Raw genomic sequence first — 26,459 nt, 5'->3', positions numbered from 1 at the left:
GAATCAGCTTTTCAAAAGAAGAGTGGAAGACCAAGTTCCGGAATGCTACCAAGAACTTCTTCAGCAAAAACGATTGTACATGTAGCTCCAGTTATGGACGAGGGTTTTGATGGTTTTGAAAACTGAAAATATTGTGGAGATGAAAGTGTGCATCAAGTTCACTACAAACATTGGATGGTCCAAGTGTAAAGTGCATCAATATTTCCATCTTTCATGGGAAAGAATAATACTTCATAATGTTTTCGTATGATCATAATGCAGGAGTAGATTTAATAATGAATCAAAAAATAGGAGTTCAGGTAAGCTACTACAAACAACATAGTGAACGCATTATTGTGGCCAAGATAGACACGAAGCCCATGCCTACGACAGTAGTACAAGTGTATATGCCAACTAGCTCAGCACATGACGAAGAAATTGAAGAAATGCATGATGAGATAAAAGAAATTATTCAGATAGTTAAAGGAGACGAAAATTTAATAGTCATGGGTGACTGGAATTCGATAGTAGGAAAAGGAAGAGAAGGAAACATAGTAGGTGAATATGGATTGGGGGGAAGAAATGAAAGAGGAAGCCGCCTGTTAGAATTTTGCACAGAGCACAACTTAATCATAGCCAACACTTCGTTCAAGAATCATAAAAGGAGGTTGTATACATGGAAGAACCCTGGAGATACTAAGAAGAATGAGTAGCTTTGAGGGATGAAATAGTGAAGGCAGCAGAGGACCAAGTAGGTAAAAAGATGAGGGCTAGTGGAAATCCTTGGGTGACAGAAGAAATACTGAATTTAATTGATGAAAGGAGAAAATATAAAAATGCAGTAAATGAAGCAGGCAAAAAGGAATACAAACATCTCAAAAATGAGATCGACAGGAAGTGCAAAATGGTTAAGCAGGGATGGCTAGAGGACAAATGTAAGGATGTTTATCTCACTAGGGGTAAGATAGATGCTGCCTACAGGAAAATTAAAGAGACCTTTGGAGAAAAGAGAACCACTTGTATGAATATCAAGAGTTCAGATGGAAACCCAGTTCTACGCAAAGAAGGGAAAGCAGAAAGGTGGAAGGAGTATATAGAAAGACTATACAAGGGCGATGTACTTGAGGGCAATGTTATAGAAAGGGAAGAGGATGTAGATGAAGATGAAATGGGAGATATGATACTGCATGAAGAATCTGATAGAGCACTGAAAGACCTAAGTCAAAACAAGGCCCCCCGGAGTAGACAACATTCCATTAGAACTACTGACAAAAAACCTTGGGAGAGCCAGTCCTGACAAAACTCTACCATCTGGTGAGCAAGATGTATGAGACAGGCGAAATACCCTCAGACTTCAAGAAGAATATAATAATTCCAATCCCAAAGGAAGCAGGTGTTGACAGATGTGAAAATTACCGAATTATCAGTTTAATAAGTCACAGCTGCAAAGTACTAATGCGAATTCTTTACAGACGAATGGAAAAACTGGTAGAAGCCGACCTCGGGGAAGATCAGTCTGGATTCCGTAGAAATATGGGAACACGTGAGGCAATACTGACCCTACGACTTATCTTAGAAGCTAGATTAAGGAAAGGCAACCCTACGTTTCTAGCATTTGTAGACTTAGAGAAAGCTTTTGACAATGTTGACTGGAATACTCTCTTTCAAATTCTGAAGGTGGCAGGGGTAAAATACAGGGAGTGAAAGGCTATTTACAATTTGTACAGAAACCAGGTGGCAGTTATAAGAGTTGAGGGACATGAAAGGGAAGCAGTGGTTGGGAAGGGAGTAAGAGAGGGTTGTATATTGAGCAAGCAGTAAAGTAAACAAAAGAAAAATTCGGAGTAGGTATTAAAATCCATGGAGTAGAAATAAAAACTTTATGGTTCGCCGATGACATTGTAATTCTGTCAGAGGTAGCAAAGGACTTGGAAGAGCAGTTGAACGGAATGGACAGTGTTTTGAAGGGAGGATATAAGATGAACATCAACAAAAGCAAAATGAGGATAATGGAATGTAGTCGAATTAAGTTGGGTGATGCTGAGGGAATTAGATTAGGAAATGAGACACTTAAAGTAGTAAAGGAGTTTTGCTATTTGGGGAGCAAAATAACTGATGATGGTTGAAGTAGAGGGGATATAAAATGTAGACTGGCAATGGCAAGGGAAGCGTTTCTGAAGAAGAGAAATTTGTTAACATCGAGTATAGATTTAAGTGTCAGGAAATCGTTTCTGAAAGTATTTGTATGTAGTGTAGCCATGTATGGAAGTGAAACGTGGACGATAAATAGTTTGGACAAGAAGAGAATAGAGGCTTTCGAAATGTGGTGCTACAGAAGAATGCTGAAGATTTAATGGGTAGATCACATAACTAATGAGGAGGTATTGAATAGGATTGGGGAGAAGAGAAGTTTGTGGCACAACTTGACAAGAAGAAGGGATCGGTTGGTGGGACATGTTCTGAGGCATCAAGGGATCACCAATTTAGTATTGGTGGACAGTGTGGAGAGATGAATAAACTAAGCAGATTCAGAAGGATGTAGGCTGCAGTATGTATTGGGAGATGAAGAAGCTTGCACAGGATAGAGCAGCATGGAAAGCTGCATCAAACCAGTCTCAGGACTGAAGGCGACCACAAAAACAACAACAACAACAACAACGTTTCACAAGGAGAATATTCAATATACACTGACATATATTAAATGTAAACAAATATATGAAATTTTCATGTTGACACATTTCACATATTTTTACTAATAGAGTTGAATTTTCAATTAAAAAAAAAAAAAAAAATGCTGTGCATAGGCTTGTAAACTCTAAATTGTAATGTGTGAACCAGTTTTTGCTTAAATAATTTGATTAATATGAATGGTGTTACAGTCGTGTCATTGCCTGTTAAACAACATTCAAAATTTTTTTAAATAATAATATTACAAAATGTAATATTTCACATTAAGTGTGGTTTTATGCACCTCCACAAGTGTAAAAACCAGTGCAAATATTTTTTGTCAAAATTGCAAAATTAATTAAAAACGGTTAAAGACAGGCATACTTATACTTAAACAATACTGCAGTATAAATATCAGAATTCTTTCAAACTATGTATTTACTTACCTCTCTCCAGCATACGGATCGATTCTGCAATGTAAGGCACTAACAGCCTGTTGACAATGAATCCTGGTGTATCCTTACAGGTCACAGTTGTTTTGCCAAGAGCTTTACCCCATTCCATCATTTTGTTGTAAGTATCATCAGACGTTTCTGGTGTACGAACAACCTTCATGGTCAAAAAAGAATGACAGTTTAAAACAAGCATTATGAGAAAAATTTTAAGAAACAAGTACATAGCAAGGAGCAATACATATATGTAGAATTACAGACAACGGACTATTTTGTTTGGCACGTGAATTTTACCTGACAGTGTTAAAACACAGTTGGCAAAAAACAGAATCACTGTTTATCTTCTAAGAGACAAGTAAATATATTAATTCATCATCAACATGATAAACATAGTATCAACACTGTAGACACACATGGAGAATATGTTTAACAGTCAGCCATCAAACAGTAACAGAAGCACAAGTGGGTGGGTGCCAGAGGAGATGAAGTGGCAGGTAAAAGACCAGCAGAATATCTGCATGATCTGTTCAGAGCTTCACCTGTTAGGTAGCATCTGTCAAGTCTCTAAAGTTAAAGTCTAATCCCAATATTTAATACATAAGCAGCCAAAAGGAAATTAGCAACAGTAGGAACTACTTAATTAAATCAACTACATGGTCCACTTACATTAAAGATGCTTCCCTTATGTTCAATGTCTATGTGCAGTTGCTACTCACAGCCTAGCAGCCTGGCAACCTAGCAGTGGAGGGTATGTAATGCATGTTGGGGGGGGGGGGGGGGGGTGTCGTGCGTAAAAACAGTGCAATTGGTGTCATAATGCAGAAACATGGATATCTGTCTGACATTCGAAGGGCATGATCACTGGCATTTGAGGTTTGCGTACCACCATGGTTAAGGTATACTGTGCACGGATAAATGGCTCTATCCAAAACCAGCAATGAAGCAAATGTGGTGCACAATGGGCCATGGAAGACAGGGGTGAAAAATGGCTGCGGAGATGTGTACAGGCAAATAGGTGTGCATCTGTTAAGCAACTTATCATCCAGATGAACCAAGGGTCTGCTAACAGTGACCGTTCAGCTAAAACTGCTGCATATGGGCTTCCACAGCAAGTGTCTGGTTCATGACTCCTGCTAATCATTGTTCATCAGCAACGGAGGTTGGAATTTGCATGGTGATATGCAACTGGACAACCACTGAGTGGTGACAGATGAATCACATTTTACACTTCACTGGAAGATGACAACATCCTGCACCAATCGTTGGAAGTGTCCCAGATCAGAGCAGGGAGCATTATGTCTGGGGAATGTTGTCGTGGCATTCCTTGAGTGATCTCGTCATTTTGGAAGGCACAGCGCATCAACAAAAGTATGCATCTCTGTTTGGGGACCATGTTCATCCCTATATGCAATGTGTTTTTCCTCAGCATGATTTCTTCTGCCATCAGGACAGTGCATTGTCACACACAGCCCACAAAGTATGCACGTGGTTCGACAAACACCAGGTTGTCTCTGTATGTCCATCTTTTTAGCGATGGTTGCGGGATTTGGATGTTCGGTAGAGGATGTCAAATTAAACACCTTTCAGTCGTCAATTTTCAACCTTATTTTATTGGGCAACCAGTTTCAGCGTTTTACTATGCCATCGTCAGGCTCTTGACCAACATGTGGGAATAATCTACCTCGCTTGTAAGCAAAACAGGAGCCAGCAATACTGGTATTAGTAGATATTTGTTGCAGTGTGCCAGTATTGCTGACCCGTTTTGATCACAAGCGAGATAGATTATTCCTAAACGTCAGTCAGGGGCCTGAAGATGCGGTGGTAAAACCTGAAACTGGTTGCCCAATAAAATAAGGTTGAAAATTGACTGCTGAAAGGTGTTTAATTTTACATTCAACACCAGGTTGAGTTTACACTACTCTCCTGGCCACCAAACTCCCCAGATTTTTCATAAAATTTCGGGCGTGCAGCTGCATAAATTTGACTTCTTCTTCTTCTTCTAATATTTCGGCTGAGTACCATCCAGCTATCCTCAGAGTGAGCTGAGATGACTCAGTCACCTTGGCTCACTTTGAAGATGGCTGGATGGTATTTAGCCGAAATATTAGAAGAAGTCAAATTTATACGGCTGCACATCCGAAATTTCCTGGATCAGTCTTTGCGCCACGAAAATATGAAGCTCCCAAGATTTAAACCCAATCCACCTCAATCAGGCTGCTTGCGCCATGGATCCTCAACTGAGAAACCTAGTGCAGTTGGCCACGGCAATGGAGTCGGCATACTTCCACATCCCAGTCGGTACCTTACAGAACCTCATAGGCTATCTTGCTGCCCGTTTCTCTGTGGTTCACACTACAAAAGGTGGTCACATTAATGTGACTGGGCAGTGTGATAATGAGGGAATGAATGACAGACTCAAAAGAAGTAGAAATAACCATCAAAAGTGTAATGGGGAAGGCATGAACTAGTTTCTATTAATTTTGTTTTCTGTCTACCAAGTATTTGTATTTTCACCTCTGTCTGAATTCCCTTCTTGCCATTGGCCTCTGATTTGGTTAACTTAATACTTTCTGTGTAACAGTTTATTATAAACTTCTTACATGCAAAATTTACTCTCTCTGTTATAACAGTTTTCAATACGCCTCCCTTGAGATGAACAGCATATGTCAATGCAGTATTCAAATTGTTCCCACACTGCAGTGAGCATGTCTGAGTTACAGCTTCCACTGCTGCTGGTATCCAAAGTCTCAGTTCTTTCACTGTTGTTGGTAATGGAGGCACATAAACAGAGTCACTTGTGTGTCTGGGCTATTGCTGTCACACAGCGGAGAGAACTGCAATTTTGGTCATGGTTCATTTGCCTGGACAGGAAGCACGGGAAATTGAAATTAGTGGATCAGTCTGAGTGCCCTCTCTTTCTGTCAGGAGTTTTTGATATATTCCCAGAGATGAAAGAAACGATAAGTAACAAACAAAAATTCTATGGCTGACAATACATTGAACCCTAAACCTTTGCAATTGTAGTTTGGCTCCAATCCACTGAGCTACCACATCTTTCTGATATAAGTAAAATTCTGATGCCATTACAAAAGAAATAACATGCCCACAGAAAAGATTTCTCTTTCTGGCATGTAAACTGTACCCCAACACATGGTGGGAAAGTCCATTTGTTCTTTTTCATCAAATGCCTGCAGCTGTTGTTTTCTTCAATAATGAGCCTCTGTCCTGCTCATTCCCTACAGAGGACCATTCAAGGGAGTGACATCCCCCCCCCCCTCCCCACACACACACACATACACACTCACTCTGTATTCACTCACATCTTTATTTTTATAATAATAATTACCTCTAGAAGCTTCATTACTGGTACTGGATTAAAGAAGTGGAGACCTCCAAATCTGTCTTTCCTTTTTGTGACAGAGGCAATGTCTCCAATAGGCAGTGATGATGTATTAGATGCAAATATTGTATGCTGTGGGGCTACCTATAACAAACAAACAATGGAGAGAGAACATTTATCTTTGCCTTGCAGCATAATATTAATAAGTCTTTTTTAATAGTGGCATTTGCTAATTTAGTGACAAATACTTACACTGTCAATGCTTGAAAAAAGTTTATGTTTTGCCCCTAAATTTTCCACAATAGCTTCTATAACAAGATCTGTGTTTTTCACAGCACCTTGTAGATCCACTGATGTCTTTATCCTACCAAGGGTCGTGCTGATGAATTTCTCAGCTTCTGATGGATTATCCTAAAACCAAAATTTTCAGCTTAAGAGTTTCCTCAGACTTAAAAAATTAAATGAAAATTAGCAGTTTTACATTATTTAACTTTAATCTCTTTATCTTGCCTAGACTAACAACTATAAATATTTTATACCATGCAATTTTATCGATGAGTGGTCTTTTTCACTTTTTTCACATTTTTGTAATGTTGTGGTACCTCATAATTTTTAGTACTATTGCAAGAAACTGTGTTTGGTATTCTATGGGTCAGAGAGTGGAATGTTAAGTCCCTTAATCAGGGAGGTAGACTAGAAAAATTGAGGATATAGTGGGAACTAGTGAAGTTTGGTGGCAGGAGGAACAAGACTCCTGGTCATGTGAGTACAAGGTTCTAAATACAAAATCAAATAAGTGTCTAATAGTGAATAAGAAAAGGTAAGGTACTGTGAACAGCATAGTGAATGAAGTATTGTAGCCAAGAAAGACATGAACCCAACACTCACCACAGCAGTACAACTTTATTTGCCAATGAACAACACAGATGAAGAGATTGAAAGAGTCAAACAGTGCCAGTCCAGATGGAAATATCAACAATACTATGTAAAGGATAGACTAATACTCACCATTCAGATGACTTGTTAGAGTTGCTGAGAGGCACATTTAGCTTTTGGTCAGGACATTCTTCAGAAAAGAGAACAGACTCACTCATTCACACAAACAAGCACATCTCATACACAACTGCTACTGCCGACTGCTCTGGCCAGAGAGGCTTGTGTGCAAGGTGTGCTTGCTTGTGTGAATATGTGTGTTCTCTTTCCTGAGGAAGGTGCTCTGGCCAAAAGCTAAATGTGTAACAATCCTTTTGTTGTGCCTGTCCGCAACTCAACATGTCATCTCTACAAAGAGTAACAATCTGTCTTTTCATAATAATGTAGATTGAAAGAATGTAAGGTAAGACAAAATAAATCATTCAGATAGTTCAAGGGAGAGGAAAATTTAATTATAAAGGTGGCAAGGAATGAAAAATGGGCCCAATTGGCAGAATTTTGCACAGAGCATAATTTACTCATTGCTAACACTTGGTTTAAGAAACACGATAGAAGGCTGTATGTATGTGGAAAAGACCTGGCGACACTGGAAGGTTTCAGATTTATTATACAGGGTGAACCAAAAACAATCATCAGATTTGGCAAGTCTATATGTCTGAAACTAAGAAACATATACAATGAATTTTGTTTTTAATGAACAGGAAATGCTAAAAGTTTTTTTTTCTTTATTTTTTTTTTTATACCATTTCATAGTTTTCAATACACCCCCATTGAGATGTACAGAATATATCAATGTGATATTCAAATTGTTCCTGCAGTGCAGTGAGCATGTCTCAGTTAATTCACTGTTGTTGGTAATGGAGGCACAAACAGAATCTTTTATAAACTCCCGCAAGAAATAGTCACATACAGTCAAGTCCAGTGACCTTGGAGGCAGTAATGTAAGGCTGAATCAGTTGGTCCAGTGCAACTGATCCATTGTTCTATAATCCTTTGATTTAAAAATTCCCCCACTTCCAAATGCCAGTGTGGTAGTGCACCATCCAGTTGGTAAATGAAGTCATTCAAATCAGTCTCCAACTGTGGGTAGAGAAAGTTCTCAAGCATACAAAGGTATGTGCTTCCTGGTCAGTGTTCTCAGCAAAGAAAAATGGACCATACACCTTCTCCCATGAAGCTACACAAAACACAAATTTTTGGAGAGCCCCTCATGTCTTAACAACTTCATGTGGTCGTTCCGTACCCCATATTGTCACATTATGACAGTTCACCTTTCCATTTAAATGGTCCTTGTCACTAAACACTAAGCATGGAAGAAAACTGTCATCTTCCACCTTGTGAAGAATTAAATTACATAACTACACTCGTCGTTGTTTGTCACTTTCACGAAGAGCTTGCAGTAGCTGAATTTTTATGATTTCATTTGTAAATGTTGACACAACACATGCCAGACAGACATCGGCAAATGTTGAACTGTCGAGCTGCATGGCAAATGGATTTTTGCAGACTCCTTGTGAAACTATGGTTGATGTGTTCAACATCTGTGCCAGATATTTGAGGATGGCCCAACAATTTGCCTTTACACAAACAACCTTTCTTGGAATTGTGCACACCATCGTCTAAAGCTCTGTGCTGTAGGAGGATCCACACCATACCTAGTATGAAAGTCACGCTGAATGTTATTACTGACCCGGACTGCAGAAAATGTAGAACATCAAATGCTTTCTGTTGTGCCAACACCATTCTTACTAGAACTGAAGTGTGTGCGCACACTGATACTACCTAGTGGGAACCATATAAAACTTGAGAGTTTGCTCTTTCTAACGGTATATTGTTCACGCATACATCTCAAAAACATAACTGTGATTTTTTAAATCAGATAATTCTTTTTGATACACCCTGTATAATCGTAAGATAGAGATTTTGGGACCAGAATTAAAAGCAGTGAGATTTCCAATGGCAGATGTGGACTCTGGCCATAACTTATTGGTTATGAACTGTAGATTAAAACTGGAGAAATTGCAAAGAGTAGGAAATTAAGGAGATAGAACCTGCACAAATTGAAAGAAACAGAGATTATTGAGCGGTTCAAAGGGAGCAGTAGGCAGTGATTGACTGGAACAGGGGACAGGACTACAGTGTAAAGAGCATGGGTAGCTTTCAGAGATGTAATAGTGAAGGCAGCAGATGATCAAATAATTAAAAAGATAAAGCCTAGGAGAAATCCTTGGATACCACAGGAGATATTCAATATAACTGATGAAAGGACAAAATATAAAAATGTAGCCAGTGAAAGGGATTACAGACATCTAAAAAGTGAGATTGACAGAAAGTGCAAAATGCCTAATAAGGACTGAATAGGTGACAAATGCAAGGCTGTATACGTATGTATATCTGGGGGAAATATAGTTGGAAAATTAAAGGAGCCTTTGGAGGAAAGAGAATATGAGTAAAGAGAAGCAACTGTATGAGTATCAAGAACTCAGATGGGAAGCCATCACTAAGCAAGGAAGAGAAAGCTGAAAGTTGGAAGGAATATACAAGGGGCTATACAAGGGAAATGAACTTCAAGGCACTACACTAAAAAGGAAAGAGGGAGTAGATGAAGACGACTTAGATGTATATTGTGAGATGTATTTGACAGAGCACTGAAAGCCGTAAGTTGAAACAAAGCCCTTGGTGCAGACAATATTTCTTCGAACTAATCACATCCTTGAGAGGGCCAGCCATGACAAACTATTACAGCTGCTGTGCAAGATGTATCAGACAGGTGAAATACCCTCAGACTTCGAGAAGATTGGAAATTCCAATTTCAAAGAAAGCAAGTGCTGGTAGGTACGACTATCGCTAAACCATCAGTTTAATAAGTCATGTTTGCAAAATACTGACATGAATTACAGATGATGACATGAATTACAGATGACGGGAAAAACCGGTGGAATCTGACCTCAGGGAAGATCAGTTTGGGTTCTGGAGAAATGTGGAAACACTTGAGGCGATATTGGTCCTACAACTTCTCTTAGAAGGGTTAAGGAATGACAACCCTACAGTTATAGCATTTGTAAATTTAGAAAAAGCTTTTGACGATGTTGACCCAAATACATTCCTTGAAATTATAAATGAAGCAGCGGTGAAATACAGGGAGCAAAAGGTTGTTTACAATTTATATGGCGGATGGAATTTATGTGAGTCAAATGGCATGGGAGCAGTGGTTGATAATGGAATGAGACCGGGCTGTAGTCAGTCCCTGATGGTATTGAATGGTTGAGCAAGCAGTAAAGGAAACATTTGGAGAAGGAATTAAACTTCAGGAAGACGAAATAAAAACTTTGAGGTCTGCTGATGACTTTGCAATCCTTTCAGAGTCAGCACAGGGCTTGGAAGAGCATTTGGATGGAATGGGGATTATAAGATGACATTCATACAAAGTAAAACAAGAGTACTGAAATGCAGTCAAATAAAATCAGTTGATACTGGAGGAATTGGATTAGTAAATGTGATACTAAAAGTAGTACAAAGGAATTTTTGCTATTTGTGCAGCAAAATAACTGAGCAGAGAGAATTTAAAGTGCACAATGGCAATAGCAAGAAAAGCATCCTGAAAGAGAGGAACTTGTTAACATCTAATATCAATTTAAGTGTTACGGTTTTTTTTCTGAAAGTATCTGTCTTAAGTGTAGCCTTTTACAGAAGTGAAATGTGGAATATAAGCAGTTGAGACAACAAGGGATTAGAAGATTTTGAAATGTGGTGCTACAGAAGAATGCTGAAAATTAAGAAATGGGTTGATTGTGTAACTAAAGAGGAGATATTAAATAGAATAGAGGAAAAAAGAAATTTGAGGCAAAATGTCACTAAAAGAAGGCACAATGTCACTAAAAGAAGATATTGGTTGTTAGGCTACTTCTGAGACATCAAGGAATCATCAACTTTGTATTGGAGAGAAGTGTGGAGGCAAAAATTGTAAAGAGAGACCATGAGATAAATACACTAAGTAGATTCAAATGGATGTATAAGGTACCTATTTAAGTGGTGCCAGGTTCGAACCCAGGACCGAGGATGTTTTGATTTGCAATCAAAGATGGTTCCCCTATACTAGGGAAATGCAAATAATTTACAAAGGAAATTTCTTACAAGGCATTTGTGGGACCCATCTTAAAATACTGTTGTTGTGTGTGGGACCCACACAAAATACAACTAAGAGGGAATACTGAATGTGTACAAAGAATGGCAGCACAAATTTTTGAAGTTTGTTTCATCTTGGAAGACTGAAATGGAGATGGTGAAAAACTAAACTGGCAAACATCAGAAGACAGACGCAAGCTGCCAATGGGAGCAGTGCTCAACCAACAGTGGCTGCTGGATAGTGCTGATGCCAATGGGACAATGAGTCGTACAATATACCACTATGACTGATGGATTGCAGGATGTAGCTGGCATAATTACCCAGAGTGGGAACTGTATGCATGCTGGCTACTGAGCGATGGACAGATGTAATCATTTGGTTGTGAACAAAGAAATGGTTCGCAATTGTAGCACCGCTATTGATGGTGCAAGTGCAGCTTCGTAGAGAGCTGGTGCTTCAGAAGAGAACAACTAGACAACCCACAGGTTGCAGGTGTTGTGTTGGCAGTTGTACTGGCATGGAGATATGGCCAAGTACTATACCCTTCTTCTTCATGAGGAGGAGATGGTGAAGTCACGTCGGCCAAAGTTTAAAGAGGTAAGAAGAGAAAAGGATAAACCCGAAGGGTGGAGAGCAAACTATGGCATCAAATATACATGAGAAAACATGATATGCTGGAAGGACATCTGAGGCTGAAGGGAAGCAAGAGCTTGACTGAGACGCAGCTGTCTGAGACCCAACAGCCATCCAGAATACAGAGCATGCATAGAAAAACACAAACAGATGAAGGGAGGGCTGGAGGGGAGGCACAAAGTGGCGGGAAAGACGTCACGAGAGGCACTACTTTTTTTGCCTCTATTCTCACAGCCTTTCCTTGCACTCTCCAAAGGTGACACCTTGATCGGCATGCTTCAATACTTTAACTAAACTTACATGTAAATGCCATGTTCCAACAAAGGGTGATTCATAATTTTCTCATCTTCACAGCAGTAAAGAACCTAATCAAGACATAATAGTATGAAATGAAATTCTTAGTATTCCTCAGACCCATGGTGAGAATTATTGTTTAGAGCTGAAACTTTCAAGATGTGTAGCAAGAACACAAAAGTGTATTTCTTCATAACACAAATTTATATTCAAATATCTTGACGTACTGTTCTTCTTAATTCAGAATAACAGAAGGAAGGACAAAACACAACTGGCAGCAAATGGTCGAACAGACAGTCCATCATAAGAGAATAAAGCATGGGTCATTACCTAGTTGTTAGATGAAAAAATAAAATATTCACTGGATGCTGTACAAAAATAATAATCATTATCAGAGCACTTATGTTTTCTGAGATAGCAAAATGATCGTCTAAATAAAAAAATCCTCAGGAAATATGGAATGAAAAGTAAGGAACTGGCAGCTGACATTCTTGCTGGCACTCAAAGTAAATGTCCACCTCCAAAGTTTACACCCTGCCTGGAAATAAAATGTACCTTAAATAAAGGAAAGAGAAGTTTCTTCCACCTGTTCTACGGGTCCAGTCTTAGGCAGTGTCATTCAGTAGGTCAGCCATCTGTTCCCAATACAGGAGGCGGCATGTACTGGAATGTGCATCACACCAGATCACTCTTAGTGGCAAGTTGCCTACATCTATTTTTCTTCTTTGTTCTTCTAACAAAGTGTGCATAACTAAAAAAAAAGGACTTCAGACATCACAGTAGACCATGGCAAGAGGGAAACATTAGGATATAGATCATCACAAGGAAGACAGCACAGTCACCCAGACATCCAGAAGAGAAGATGTGGGCTGGAAAACATGCAATGTGGCCGGTAGGATGGGCAATGGGTTCAGTGCACAGAAGCACCACAGAGAACAAGAATGCAATGAAGAGCACAAGAAGGATCAACGGATGTCCCACAACAGCAGGAAACAGCAGGGCAGCATTGGAAAGGTGTCAATGGCCAATGGAAGGCAGGAGCTCAACTAACAACAGCCGTCCAAGACGTGAAAGCACTTAGTGCCAAGGTGGCATTGAAAGGATTGTTTGTGGCTGAGGGGAGCATGGGAGGCAAGAGTTCAACCATTGACAGCCTCCGGATGTGCTCAAGTGCCGCAGGGCATTTGCCAAGAAGCAAAATGTACATCAAGATAGTGTTGGCCTGGCTGGATGCCAACAATCTGGTGGGACATTGGCCAGTCTGCTGACAGGCTTGACCAGAAGCAGAAGGGCTGGCAAGATGTCAATAAGACATCAGCAGCTGATGGGAAGAAGCTCAACCAATGGCAGGTGTAAGAGATGTGACAGCACTGAAGGGCTTGGCCAGACTCCAAGAAGCTGATAGGATATTAATGAGAGGTGCTGTCAGGCTTGGCTAGACTCTAATGGACCAGTGGGACATAGGCAGGAAGTGCCAACAGGTTCACCAAGAGTGGAAAGGCACCAGGCAGAGAGGACACATTGGCAGCCGAGTCTGGCAGCGATGACTACACAAAGATACTGGGAATGCTGACAGAATATCCTTCTTGCTAACTTGTGTGTCCTTGTGCAGTGTCAAGGTACACAAAATAAAAAGCAATTCCCAGATACAGTAGCAAAAGTCTAATGCAAAATAAAATATGGCATTTGGTGTAATATAAGAGAAAATGCTCCTCTGGATCTGGCAGGCAGGGTGTTGACTGGCCCGGCCTAATGGCGTTGGTGAGAGCCTTTCAGGAACACAGCGTAGTGCTGTGGCAAAGATGTGGCTGGTGCCCCGTGAGATGCTGTGACAAGAGCTTGGGCTGTGCCCAATGTGAGTGTCACTGAAGTCAATGAACCTACACTATGTGATCAAAAATATCCGGACACCCCCAAAAACATACGTTTTTCATATTAGGTGCATTGTGCTGCCACCTACTGCCAGGTACTCCATATCAGCGACCTCAGTAGCTATTAGACATTGTGAGAGAGCAGAATGGGGCACTCCGTGGAACTCATGGACTTTGAACGAGGTCAGGTGATTGGGTGTCACTTGTGTCATACGTCCATACGCAAGATTTCCACACTCCTAAACATCCCTAGGTCCACTGTTTCCGATGCGATAGTGAAGTGGAAACGTGAAGAGACACTTACAGCGCAAAAGTGTACAGGCCAACTTCGCCTGTTGACTGACACAGACTGTCGTTGAAGAGGGTCATAATGTGTAATAGGCAGATGTCTATCCAGACCATCACACAGGAATTCCAAACTGCACCAGGAACCACTGTAAGTACTATGACAGTTAGGCAGGAGGTGAGAAAACTTGGATTTCATGGTCGAGCGGCTGCTCTTAAGCCACACATCATTCCAGTAAATGCCAAATGTGCATCACTTAATGTAAGGAGCATAAACATTGGATGATTGAACAAAGGAAAAACGTTGTGTGGAGTGACGAATCACGGTACACAATGTGGTGATCCGATGGCAGGGTGTGGGTATGGCAAATGCCCGGTGAATGTCATCTGCCAGCGTGTGTAGTGCCAACAGTAAAATTCGGAGGCGGTTGTGTTATTGTGTGGTTGTGATTTCATGGAGGGGGCTTGCACCCCTTGTAATTTTGTGTGGCACTATCACAGCACAGGCCTACATTCTATGTTTTAAGCAGTTGCTTCCCACTGTTGAAAAGCAATTCGGGGATGGCTATTGCATCTTTCAACACAATCAAGCACCTGTTCATAATGCATGGCCTGTGGTGGAGTGGTTACATGACAATAGCATCCCTGTAATAGACTGGCCTGCACAGAGTCGTAGCCTGAATCCTATGGAACACCTTTGGGATGTTTTGGAACGCCGACTTCGTGCCAGGCCTCACTGACTGACATTGATACCTCTCCTCAGTGCAGCACTCCATGAAGAATGGGCTGTCATTTCCCAAGAAACCTTCCAGCACCTGATTGAAGCCACCATCAAGGCTAAGGGTGGGCCAACACTTTACTAAATTCCAGCATTACTGATGGAGAGCACCACAAACTTTTAAGTCATTTTCAGCCAGGTGTCCGGATACTTTTGATCACATAGTGTATTTGAACAAGCATCTAGGGACAATAGAAGGCAACGCTCAACCAATGACAAAGCTGACAGGCTGGCAAGGCCCAATGTGGTGAAGCCAAGAGTCTGGCATTAGTGTCAATGGGTGTAAGGGGCTGATGGAGGGCAGTGCTCAAAGATTGGCAGCCACCCGGGATGCAATGATGCCATCAGGCTGGCAAGGCATACAATGTGGCCCTGATGGGTCATGGGATGTGACCAGCATAACTGCTCAAAGTGGGACCCACCTGCTAGCTGGTGGTCATGCTGTGCCTATATAGGAAGACAGATAGATATGCTTATGTAATCATATGATTACGAATGAAAGAGTAGTCTACAATCACAGTGTCACTATCGATGGCACATGCAGAGCTCAGCAGTGTCTTGTTGATGGTTGCAATGGCCAGGAGATGTGACCAGTTATAATAGGGAAGAAGCACTAGTAAGTGCTACAATGGTAAATGTCCTCTGATGTGCACTTCAGTGTGGATTCCAGAGTATGGTTGTAAATTTAGAATACTCACTGTTCGAGTTAAAGTGTCATTCCAGTAATGTATAATGAGTCAGTAAGTCAGATATAACTTCCTTAAACTTGCCAAATGCCAAACTGAGATGTTTATTGTTTTATTATGTATGACAGATAACCACATTTTTGCTCATTAAATATGGCACATAAGGTTAGTTTTTCATGGGAGGCACAGTCTACCATTACAAATATGGCCTTCTGAAAATGAAAGTATCCGATTTCTCAAAACTAAAGTTTACTATAAAGGAGCTACAACCACCACCACCACTAGTATCAGGTGGTTGTAACTGTAGTGCAAGTACTCACAGAAGTCCATTGTGGGCTGTAATTATGGTATGGCAGGGAAACTTGGTAGATATTCTAATGCATTAGTGTGGAACAGATTTTCACTGGAAGAAAAATTAGTTCCAATTTTGGCCACCAGCTCCAAGTCAGGCACTGTGAATGCAGGAGAGAGCTATAGAAAGGTTTCCATACATAATGGATTAGAAATGGGATGTAGGCAGAAAAGGTCAAACAAGAGAGGAAGTTGTGATGTTTGTTTTATTATAAACTGCCACTTACACAGTTTGTTCAATATGAGCACTGAAGACATCGACTAAATGCTGCATCATGAAATGACATGATCAACAGTTGCTCACGGCAGTTTTGGTGGAATCAGGGCAACATCTTCCTGTATATTGGCCTTCAAATTAGGTAGAGACCAAACATGTCCCTGGTCAGCGTGTTCTTTTAAATATCCTCAGAGCAAAAAGTCACATGGGTTCACATGAGGCGATCTTGCAGGCCATGCATTTGGAAAACCTCTGGAGATAACACATTTGTGGAACGTTAAATTAAGTAGTTCTTTCACTCATCAAGCAACATTAGGTGTTGCCCTGCCCCATCTTGCATGAAAACGGTGGTTTCCACACAGCTGTGCTCTTTCAAAGCAATAGTCACATACTGTATAAGATGGTCTCAATAACGTGCAGACATCATGGTACACCTGACCGGCCCCCAGGGTGACTTCCCTTCAAAGAAGAATCGACTGAGAATAAAGATTCTTGTGAGTCCACACCACACAGTCACATACAACAAATGCAATGGTTCTTAGTGCACAACACATGGTTTATCAGTATCCCAAATTTGGCAGCTCTGTGTATTCATTGCACCCTGTGGATAAAATAAAATGTGCTCATCAACCCATAAAATATCGCCTGGCCAAATGTTATCTACGTAAATCCATGTCAGAAACTGAAGAGCAAATTCAGATCATTGCTGCAGATTATGATGTTTTAGTTGCTGCACCGTCTGGATTGTGTAAGATGCCAGTATAAAACACTGCAAAACTTTCCATACTGTTGACCGTCGAATGGACAATTCCTGTGACACTGTGCGAGTACTAAAACTACCTGGGGCATGTACTGCATGATCAGTTACTGCAACAGCAACCTTGTCAGTAACTTCTACTGGGTTGACACATCTTCCTCTTTCAGGTGACACACAAAGTTCACCCATGTTTTTGAATGTCGTTATCATTTTCCTTAAACAATTTCATGACATCAGGCATCTACTCAGACCTTCCGTTTGGCAATACTCTCTCAAAGAAGCACTCAAATTGCTGTCATTCATATCAGACAGTCTCACTAACAGTGCACAGTCTCTCTTCTTGATAGCCTTACTGTTCACTAATGTTATGACTTGTCAAATGACACCATGTGTGTCATGCTGTTTTGCACCTGGTGGCCAAAATTGAAACTAATTTTTTCCAGTGCATATCGGTTCCACATTAATGCATTAGCATATCTACCAAGTTTCACTGCCATATGATAATTACAGCTCACACTGGACCTTCATGAGTAGCTACAATTTAATTACACTGAAACACCAAAGAAACTAGTATAGGCATGCATATTCAAATTCAGAGATATGTAAACAGGCAGAATATGGTGTTGTGGTCAGCAATGCCTGTATAACACAACAAGTGTCTGGCAGGCACAGTTGTTAGATTGGTTATTGCTGCTACAGTGGAAGGTTATCACGAATAAAGTGAGTATGAACGTGGAGTTATAGTTGACGCACGAGTGATGGGACACAGCATCTCCGAGGTAGCGATGAAGCGGGAATTTTCCTGTACGACCATTTCACGTGTGTACCGTGAATATCACAAATCCCGTAAAACATCAAATCTCCAACATCGCTGTGACTGGAAAAAGGTCCTGCAAGAATGGGACGAACAATGACTGAAGAGAATCGTTCAAAGTGACAGAAGTAAATTGCTGCAGATTTCAATACTGGGCCACCAACGAGTGTCAGCATGTGACCCATTCAATGAACCATCATCGATATTGGCTTTTGGAGCCAAAGGCCCACTCATGTATCCTTGATGACTGCACAACACAAAGCTTTATGCCTCGCCTGTGCCCGTCAACACAGACATTCAACTGTTGACTGGAAACATGCTGCCTGGTTGGAGGAGTCTCATTTCAAATTGTATTGAGTGGATGGACATTTATGGGTTTGGAGACAACTTCATGAATCCATGAAACCTGCATGTGAGCAGGGGAATATTCAAGCTAGTGGAGGTTCTGTAATGATTTGGGGCGGGCCCAGCATGTGCAGTTAGAGTGATATGGGACCCATGATACGTCTAGATATGACTCTGACGAGTGACACATGTGTAAGCACCCTGTCTGATCACCTGCTTCCATTCATATCCATTGTGCATTTCGGCAGACTTGGGCAATTCCAGCAGGACAATGCTACACCCACACGTCCAGAATTGCTACATAGTGGCTCCAGTAATACTCTTCTCAGTTTAAACACTTCTGTTGGCCACCAAACTCCCCATGCATGAACATTATTGAGCATATCTGGAATGCCTTGTAATGTGCTGTTCAGAAGATATCTCCAGCCCCTCAGTCTTATGGATTTTTGGACAGCCGTGCAGGATCCATGGTGTCAGTTCCCTTCAACACTACTTCAGACATTAGTTGAGTCCGGGGGACCTACTCGATACTAGGCAGGTGTACCAGTTTATCTGGCTCTTCCTTCAGTACAACCACACAGCATGATAAGGTTAAGAGGATATCCAGTGAAGTCTCAGGTTTATCTCAAAGATGACCGCTGGTAAAGCTGGACAAATAGAGATTCGCTACATTGGCTTGTGCCATGTCATTTGATGACTTTGCTCCTCACAACATACTAACAGGATTCAATTTGAATAAAACTCTTCTGCAGGTTAGAAAAAGTGACTTTGACCATTCACTTTGGACATGGGAGATGCATTTAGCGATAATGCTAATCACATTGGCACACAAGCACAAGAAGAATGTACTGTACTCAAAACTCAAATGTCACGACCTGAAACAATAACTGAATGTTCTTGTGCCAGCAGTAAATTCCATACACCAATTTTGAAACCTATGCTTTTTGTTTATAGTTACAAAAATTAGTGAATGAAAAGTTAAATCATGGTTCTCCAGATACCTCATCATGAAAATGGGCCCTGACATGTGTGAAACTAGTCAAGGAATAAATTGAGAGAGAACTAAAGTAGTCATATGCCTGTGTTAAGAAGTATTAACAAGTAACTACCAGTAATATAAATTTACACTGCTTGTGCTTAAAAACAACATAACTTAACTTTAAAAAACAGCAAATAAGGATACTTTTTAAAAAGCTGTTATTTTTGTGTTTGCAGTAAGTTGTTACTGTTTATCTACTGCTGCTTTTGCTTCCTTAATATTTACACAAATTACCTGATGACCATTGAATGATAACAGTTGCATATGACCTGCTATAATGGAAATTTATTTTCAATGAGCATAATTCCCATCACAGTCCTCTGAAGGATAAATACACTTACTTTAATATTGACTCCATAAGCATCACTTTGATCAGCAATTCCATAGGTCAATACAATGAGAGACTGCCTGACTGCATTGCATGCAAAACAATTTCTCAGTGTCTCACTTTATTTTAACTCTGTATCTATTTGGGCAATAAAATTTCACTTAGAGCCTTTTATTTACATTATGGCAGTGTCTGTGTTTGGTACATGATGTTTTTTATTTCATTCGTTTGAAACTTTTATTACTTTCTGAGGCCTGGGTTTAAACAGTATGAAACAATTATTTGGACTATATACCCTTTATTAATGTGCTTATGAACAGAAAATTTACAGCTTTTAATAGTTCCCAAAAAATCGTAAGTATTAAAATGGAAACTGTATATCACCTGTGGATTCAAATACAGTTTTCTGAGGTTTAGTGCACTAGCCCATTTGGAGGACACTAGGGTATGACATTATCACAATCTTGTGATTTCATGAAAGTATGAGGATCTATATCACAGTGGTTAACTGTAAATTTGAGCTCCACACCATCTGAATTAAGTCCTCTGTTGGAACTACTGATCCACCTTCCTCAGGCTCTCGTGTTTACTCAGATGACTTACAATTGTGAGGTTTAAAATAACTGCTGTGCCTAAGGCAGTCTAAACTTTGGACATTAGAATTTTAATGATTCATCTTCAAATGTTATATAAATAGTCATTAAATATATGTCATTATTGTTGTAGTTGTGGTCTTTATTTTACCAGCAATGAATAACCTAAAATGATTTTCTATGATGACTGCACAAAATTTACAGCTTGTTAAAGAAAGAGGTCTATATTAATGTATATCATTTAACATTATATATGTCTTCAGTGGCTGTTTAAGTAAAATATTCTTTGTGTCAGAACAGAATTAACCAAGAATTCTCCTACAGAACCTCAAGGCACAAATGTATGTGCAGTAAAGAAGTTTCAGTGACCTCACTTATGCTGACTGTGGTTAACATTCTAATCAAGAAGTAATTGCATTCAGCTAAGCAGGAAACAAAACATGTGTCTTCTGCTGTAGCTTACTGCTACCTTCCCACAGGGCCAATAGATTTGATACATTATTCAGTTCAGTTGCTCATATGAATAGCTAAGCTTCTACTATCACTGAAGAAAACAACTTTGAAGTTATTTAAATGCAGTCAGATGTTATTTTATTTGTTGTGTGACATTACAATGCAAACTTCTCTTACCTACAGATTACATAAGAAACAACCTAGTACCTTACACCTAATATTACTTTAACAAAATAAATAAACCATATATTTTTACACTAAATTAACAATTATATTTACCTTGTATGCCTTTTTAGCAACTCTCTGTAGGCTAGTCTGAATACCTTTCTGTGCTTTCTTAATTGCATCATCATTGACTTCAACTATTGTAACTTCATGACCAGTCTGGGCAGCAACCTTTCAACATTATGACAAAACATTTGTGTGTCATTTCAAAATAGGTGAGGAAATCTTACATAAGTCACAAATATCTGTTTATTTTTACTTATTCATATTTTTCAGCATTATTTTTATTGTGGTCATCACACTTTAAAAATATATCTTGCTACTATTACCATTTATTACCATAGCTACATCATTTGCCAGTCATGACTGTACAGACCTTGTAATTTTGAAAAAGTTAAGATTACACAGACATTTAAGTAAAATAATAAACTTCCATAAGTACAGTATAATACTTAATAATATATAAAGTTGGAATTTGTTTTGAAAGTGCATGTTCAGTAAACAGTAATTAATTTAGTGCATTTTTTAAGCAATCCAACATCATGATTCACTATCAAAGAATTCATTCGAACTGTTCAGTGATTTGAGGCATATATTGTGCAACATCTTTCATCAAAATTTCACCAATGCCAAGGAATGCATTTCATAGTTTGATGAATGAGCACATCAATAACCACTGCTGGAAAACTGTTCCATGTCAGAGTGTTGACAGATTGGCGTATGTCTCTGTGTTATAATTGTGGATATCACTAGTGCTGCTGTTCTGTTTCACAATATTCCTTCGCACGCATGAGACAATTGAAGACTTATTGACTGGAAATAGTAATCACTCATACGGATATGATGATGGGTTTGCAATGGTCCAGGTTCCTGCTTCATACTACGAGCCTTCTTTCTTTTCTTTTCTTTTCCTTTCCTCCTTCCTTTTCAGTAACAGTACATTCTTGCAGCCTGACCCCACACAGTAATCGGTTTCTGTTTACTCAAGACGTATAAGAGTTGTGAGAGTTTATCACACGTCTGTGCAGTGTGTTCGTAACAAGTGAGTTTGCTGTCCATCATGAAACCCATAAGTTTGAGAGCCCTTACACAGTTCATCTGTCCTTTATCATTGAGGCTACATACCATTTTTTGAATTTTTTTTACTTCATTGATTTTCATTTTGTTTACAGCAAACCATTCCTCTGTCACATCAAACCAAACATCTGCTGCTTCTTGAGCCTTGATGCCTTTTAAGCACAAAGTTGTGTCATCTCCAAATTGCAAGAACTGTCCATGAGAGCTTAAATAATGTACAAAACTTAGGAATAAATGGGGTTCATTACAGATTCCTGTGGCATGCTGTATTCAAACATACAGTCATGTGATAGTGCTCTTTGGGCTGATACAATCTGCTTTCTAAATAAGATATGAAGGTTGCTAGAACAGTGCCTCCAACTGCCTACTGACCGAGCTTGTTTAGAATGACTATGTGTAATGCAGTCAGACACCTTGCTGAGGTAACTAAGTGCTGAAGATTCTTTTTCTAACTACTCCTAATCCTGCTGTTGTAGATTTGCCTTTCCAGAAACAATGGTGTGCATGTGTAAATAGTTTATTATTTTAAAGTAATTTGAGATTTGATCTTTCATTGCAGACTCAATGATTTTAGTTGGAGATTGGAATAGTTGAGATTGGTCTGATGCTTGCCACCAAGTCTGGGTTATAATTTTTATAAATAGGCATTGTCTGTGCAAGTTTCAGAAAGTCTGGAAACTATCTCCAGAGAAACACTTATTAATTACCACAGCAATTTAGCATGTAATTTTATTGATGGCATTAGCAGACATCCAGTACACATCCTGGCTATCTGAGGGCTTATAGGGTTTTACAATATATATTTATTATTTATTTTTTTACTTTCCTCTGGTTCATCATGATGTACCTTCTCTTTCTTACAGCAGCTGCAGGGTCTATATTCATGTCCAGAATTGCACTTAAAAGTGTTTTCTACATGCCTGGACTACACATGTTTAAGGGACAGATAAGTGGCTTTTTCTACATTCTTTCTGTAAATTCTTTCTGCCTGTAAATGTGTTGTAAAATATTTCCTTTGAATAGAGTGGAATAGAAGGAAATGAGAGAAATTCAATTGATTGAGATGAAAGAGGCTTCAAGAACATACAGATCTGTACTTTATTTTACACTTCATTGTTAAATTATGTTAATAATAGAATATCTAATTGTGGGGACTAGTGTAGCAGGGGATACAACCCGGCGGCTTTGGACAATGATGTCACAAGTCGCCAATCGAGAAGCGATTCTTCTTAGCGTTGTAGCTCCCTTCAGTGGCTGATAAGTGTTTTTTGGCTTTTTTTTAAAAAAAATCTCACGAGATAGAATAAACAGATCCACTTTATTAAGCAATCAGTAAAAAAACGAAACCGAAACATAACAGCAAAAGCGAAAATGGTAAACTGCTCTCTGGCGACTTGTGACGTCATTGTCCAAAGCCGACGGGTTGTATCCCCTGCTACACTAGACCCTAATTGTGTATCATTAAAGAGCCATTGCTTAACAGCCTAGTGGAAAGGTTAATTATGTAGTACTGGTGGTTTATATTGGTAATTATAACGTGGATCATACTGGTAATTATAACGTGGAATCACTTCTCTGCATTGCATTTAAATGTAAATCTTTGACTTCTTTCCACACCCGAGAGGCCACTCTCTGCAGGAGCCACGAAATACAACTAACATAATGTAAAAAAAATGTGTTTTAATGTCATGTTATTGAATTCAAACTTGCAAACAATTTTAGTGGGCATTATCACACATTTTTTTCTCTCTCCCGCTGAAAGCAGTAAGGTCAAAATAGAACAGAAAACACTGAAATTCATCAGATGATAAGAATTACTTAGTATGCTTTTTAATTGAATTACTACAGAATGTTGCTTAGTTTTACATAGATGGGTAAATGATCGCCTTTGTACCTGCCTTGGCGAGAGTGTTAAAAACAAGTCTTAAGGATAACATCTAGCAACCTTTCACCTTAATTGATATGATTACTCGATTCCATGGCAGAGATATGGGAGTGGCTGTGAAAATGACTGCAAGGGGGCGTGAATAAGAAGTAGCCCACAACAAGGGGTGCAAAATGTTACTCGAACGATGTTAAATATCAACTAATTTGCACTATTTTATTTTGCCACTCACGAATTTGAAATTTTTAATTGGAGAAACATAAACACAGGTTCATTGCTCGCAGCTCTCTCTCTATATATATGTGTGTATTGAACGGGCGACAAACACTAAGCAGCGACAGTGGTACAAGAAGTTGTAACAGCACCGGTGGTTTGACAACAATCCTAATGGTACACTAGAACTAACTTACTTGTGCGATCCCTGACCCCATTAAACCACCTCCTACAACAGTTACATGCTTGATGGCGCTGGACATAGCTGCCGACGACGACAGCGAGCGCTTCAGGACCATGAGTGACGTAGTCATGTTTGCAGAAAGTCAGATCTTCCCCGAAGAAAAAAAAAATGAAATCTCTGATACCAGAAAACAGGCACACTCTCGACTGGAATGGTACTGGTGTTGGGTGTTAAATGGTCAAAGTCCTATGATCAAAGGGCAGCCAAAACCACATTGGATTGGACTATAACGTACACCAGAGACCCGTGTGTTACCGGGCGACCTGAGTGTTCCGCACGACCTGTTATATCTGTCGAAATTCCCTTGACCATTGATACCGTACTGCAAAAGTGTTAATTAGCATTTTTGCGTTTTTCATTACATCATTTTACTGTACGCGCCGTTGTCTCGTGCGAAGCTCATTAGCGAATGCTTATCAGTGTTACACATCTGTTTATTTTTCAAATTAAGGAATTACATCTTAAAATGTGCATTATGTTAGCTAGCTGATCATGCCGAAGCTTCACTGAGGACTTAACAATAATTTGCAATGTTTCCCTTGTCAGTTATATACATACGAAAGTCAACGATATTTTATTGGTAACATAAAACAAGGCCGTCTCTGCCTAGCAGTACATAATAGGTTCGTATGAGCAGTTGCCAGCGGGCTCGTGCGCATGCGCAGAGCTGAATTCGCGTATGAGCAGTGCCTTCCTCCCGCTTCTGGCTACTTGGAGCGTGGCTGTTTGGTGTACGAGCAGTAGCAGCAAGTAGCCAGAAGCTACCCGGAAAAATTTTCCTGGCGCGCCCAAGCTGCCAGATTCGCGCATGCGCAGAGCAAGCTGAGTTATAGTGGGGGGTCCTTCCTCACGTGACCCGTGGCCGTGTCTTCGTTTACAGCTCCCATGTCAAATGAAAACAAAACAGATTTCTGTGGCCGGGAGCCATCAAGTGAATTAATATACATTCTCATAACCATGAAAGACCAAAATAAGTTAGTAGTTTCAATTTTCTGATTTTATATTATTTCCAGGTTATTAGTAATCAACCATTAATGTCTTAATGAAGCTATTTCTGTGTTTTATAGAGAAATTTGCTTGAGTTAATGTTTTTTTTTTCCTCTGAGGCAGTTAGTTTATTTGAAACGAAACGAAGTGTTTCATTCCGCGCTATTGGCTACTTTCAACCTCGTTCAATTTAAAGTGCAAATTTTCATTTTCTGGGACGAATGACGTTGTACCATAATAAAGAACCAAATATGAGAATACAGTACTGGACCTCCAAGAAAATTTGTATCACGAGAACCACATGAAAAGCTGAATATCAGGAACTTCAGAGTCCATCTGGACATAGAAATGTGCAATTAGAGCGGAATGAAGCATTTAGTATGGTTTATGGAATTCCGATGCTGCTGGAGTAGTCTCTGATGTCCTGTTCCTTGCATGACACTGTAAGATCTCTTAATGCTATATACGTACGAACACACGTAATCATTGACTTGAAGCTAAGTGGGCAAATTTGGTCAGTGGTTTTGAACTAAATATTTTGTTTCAAATATAATGACAGCTGTAGCAGAATTTTATAGATCTGCCTTCTGTGAAAGTGTTTTTCGATCACAAGGCACTTGTCTCGTACTTCCTCTGGGCCTGAAGTTATTTCTTTATTTGTGTTTACGTCTTAAATTTATAGAATGCCATTCTATGCTAAATTTTAGACTGGCAGCATACCATGTTTTATCGTTTTAACTCCCCACATGGCTTCATATTTATTCCTAGAGTAGAATATAAACTGTCAGTTGTACCGTTTCCTTGCCTCATAGACAACCATGTTAATTTTTTCACATTTTGAAATAGTTATGAAAGTTATTGTCCTTTATTCCGGTGTAAGCTACACA

The 26,459-nt window shown here is 39.6% G+C and overlaps 1 protein-coding gene across 1 annotated transcript in view; it reads right to left on the bottom strand.

Annotated features, from left to right (window-relative positions):
• Window positions 1-24,858, bottom strand: part of LOC124775096 (hydroxyacyl-coenzyme A dehydrogenase, mitochondrial-like) — a 49,013-nt gene extending 24,155 nt beyond the window's left edge. Inside the window, exons 1-5 of the mRNA XM_047249912.1 lie at window positions 24,539-24,858; window positions 21,221-21,337; window positions 6,691-6,849; window positions 6,445-6,582; window positions 3,093-3,255 (exon numbers count right to left, since the gene is read on the bottom strand). Coding sequence (XP_047105868.1) covers window positions 3,093-3,255; window positions 6,445-6,582; window positions 6,691-6,849; window positions 21,221-21,337; window positions 24,539-24,655 — 694 coding nt within the window. The 5' untranslated portion in view covers window positions 24,656-24,858. The remainder of the gene's footprint in view (window positions 1-3,092; window positions 3,256-6,444; window positions 6,583-6,690; window positions 6,850-21,220; window positions 21,338-24,538) is intronic.
• Between the last annotated feature and the right edge of the window lie 1,601 nt (window positions 24,859-26,459).

This window comes from Schistocerca piceifrons, chromosome 2 (genome assembly GCF_021461385.2).
Source record: "Schistocerca piceifrons isolate TAMUIC-IGC-003096 chromosome 2, iqSchPice1.1, whole genome shotgun sequence".
NCBI classification, from domain to species: Eukaryota; Metazoa; Arthropoda; class Insecta; order Orthoptera; family Acrididae; genus Schistocerca; species Schistocerca piceifrons.
The sequence above is the reverse complement of the archived record's forward strand: the minus strand, read 5'-3'. Positions and strand labels throughout refer to the sequence as shown.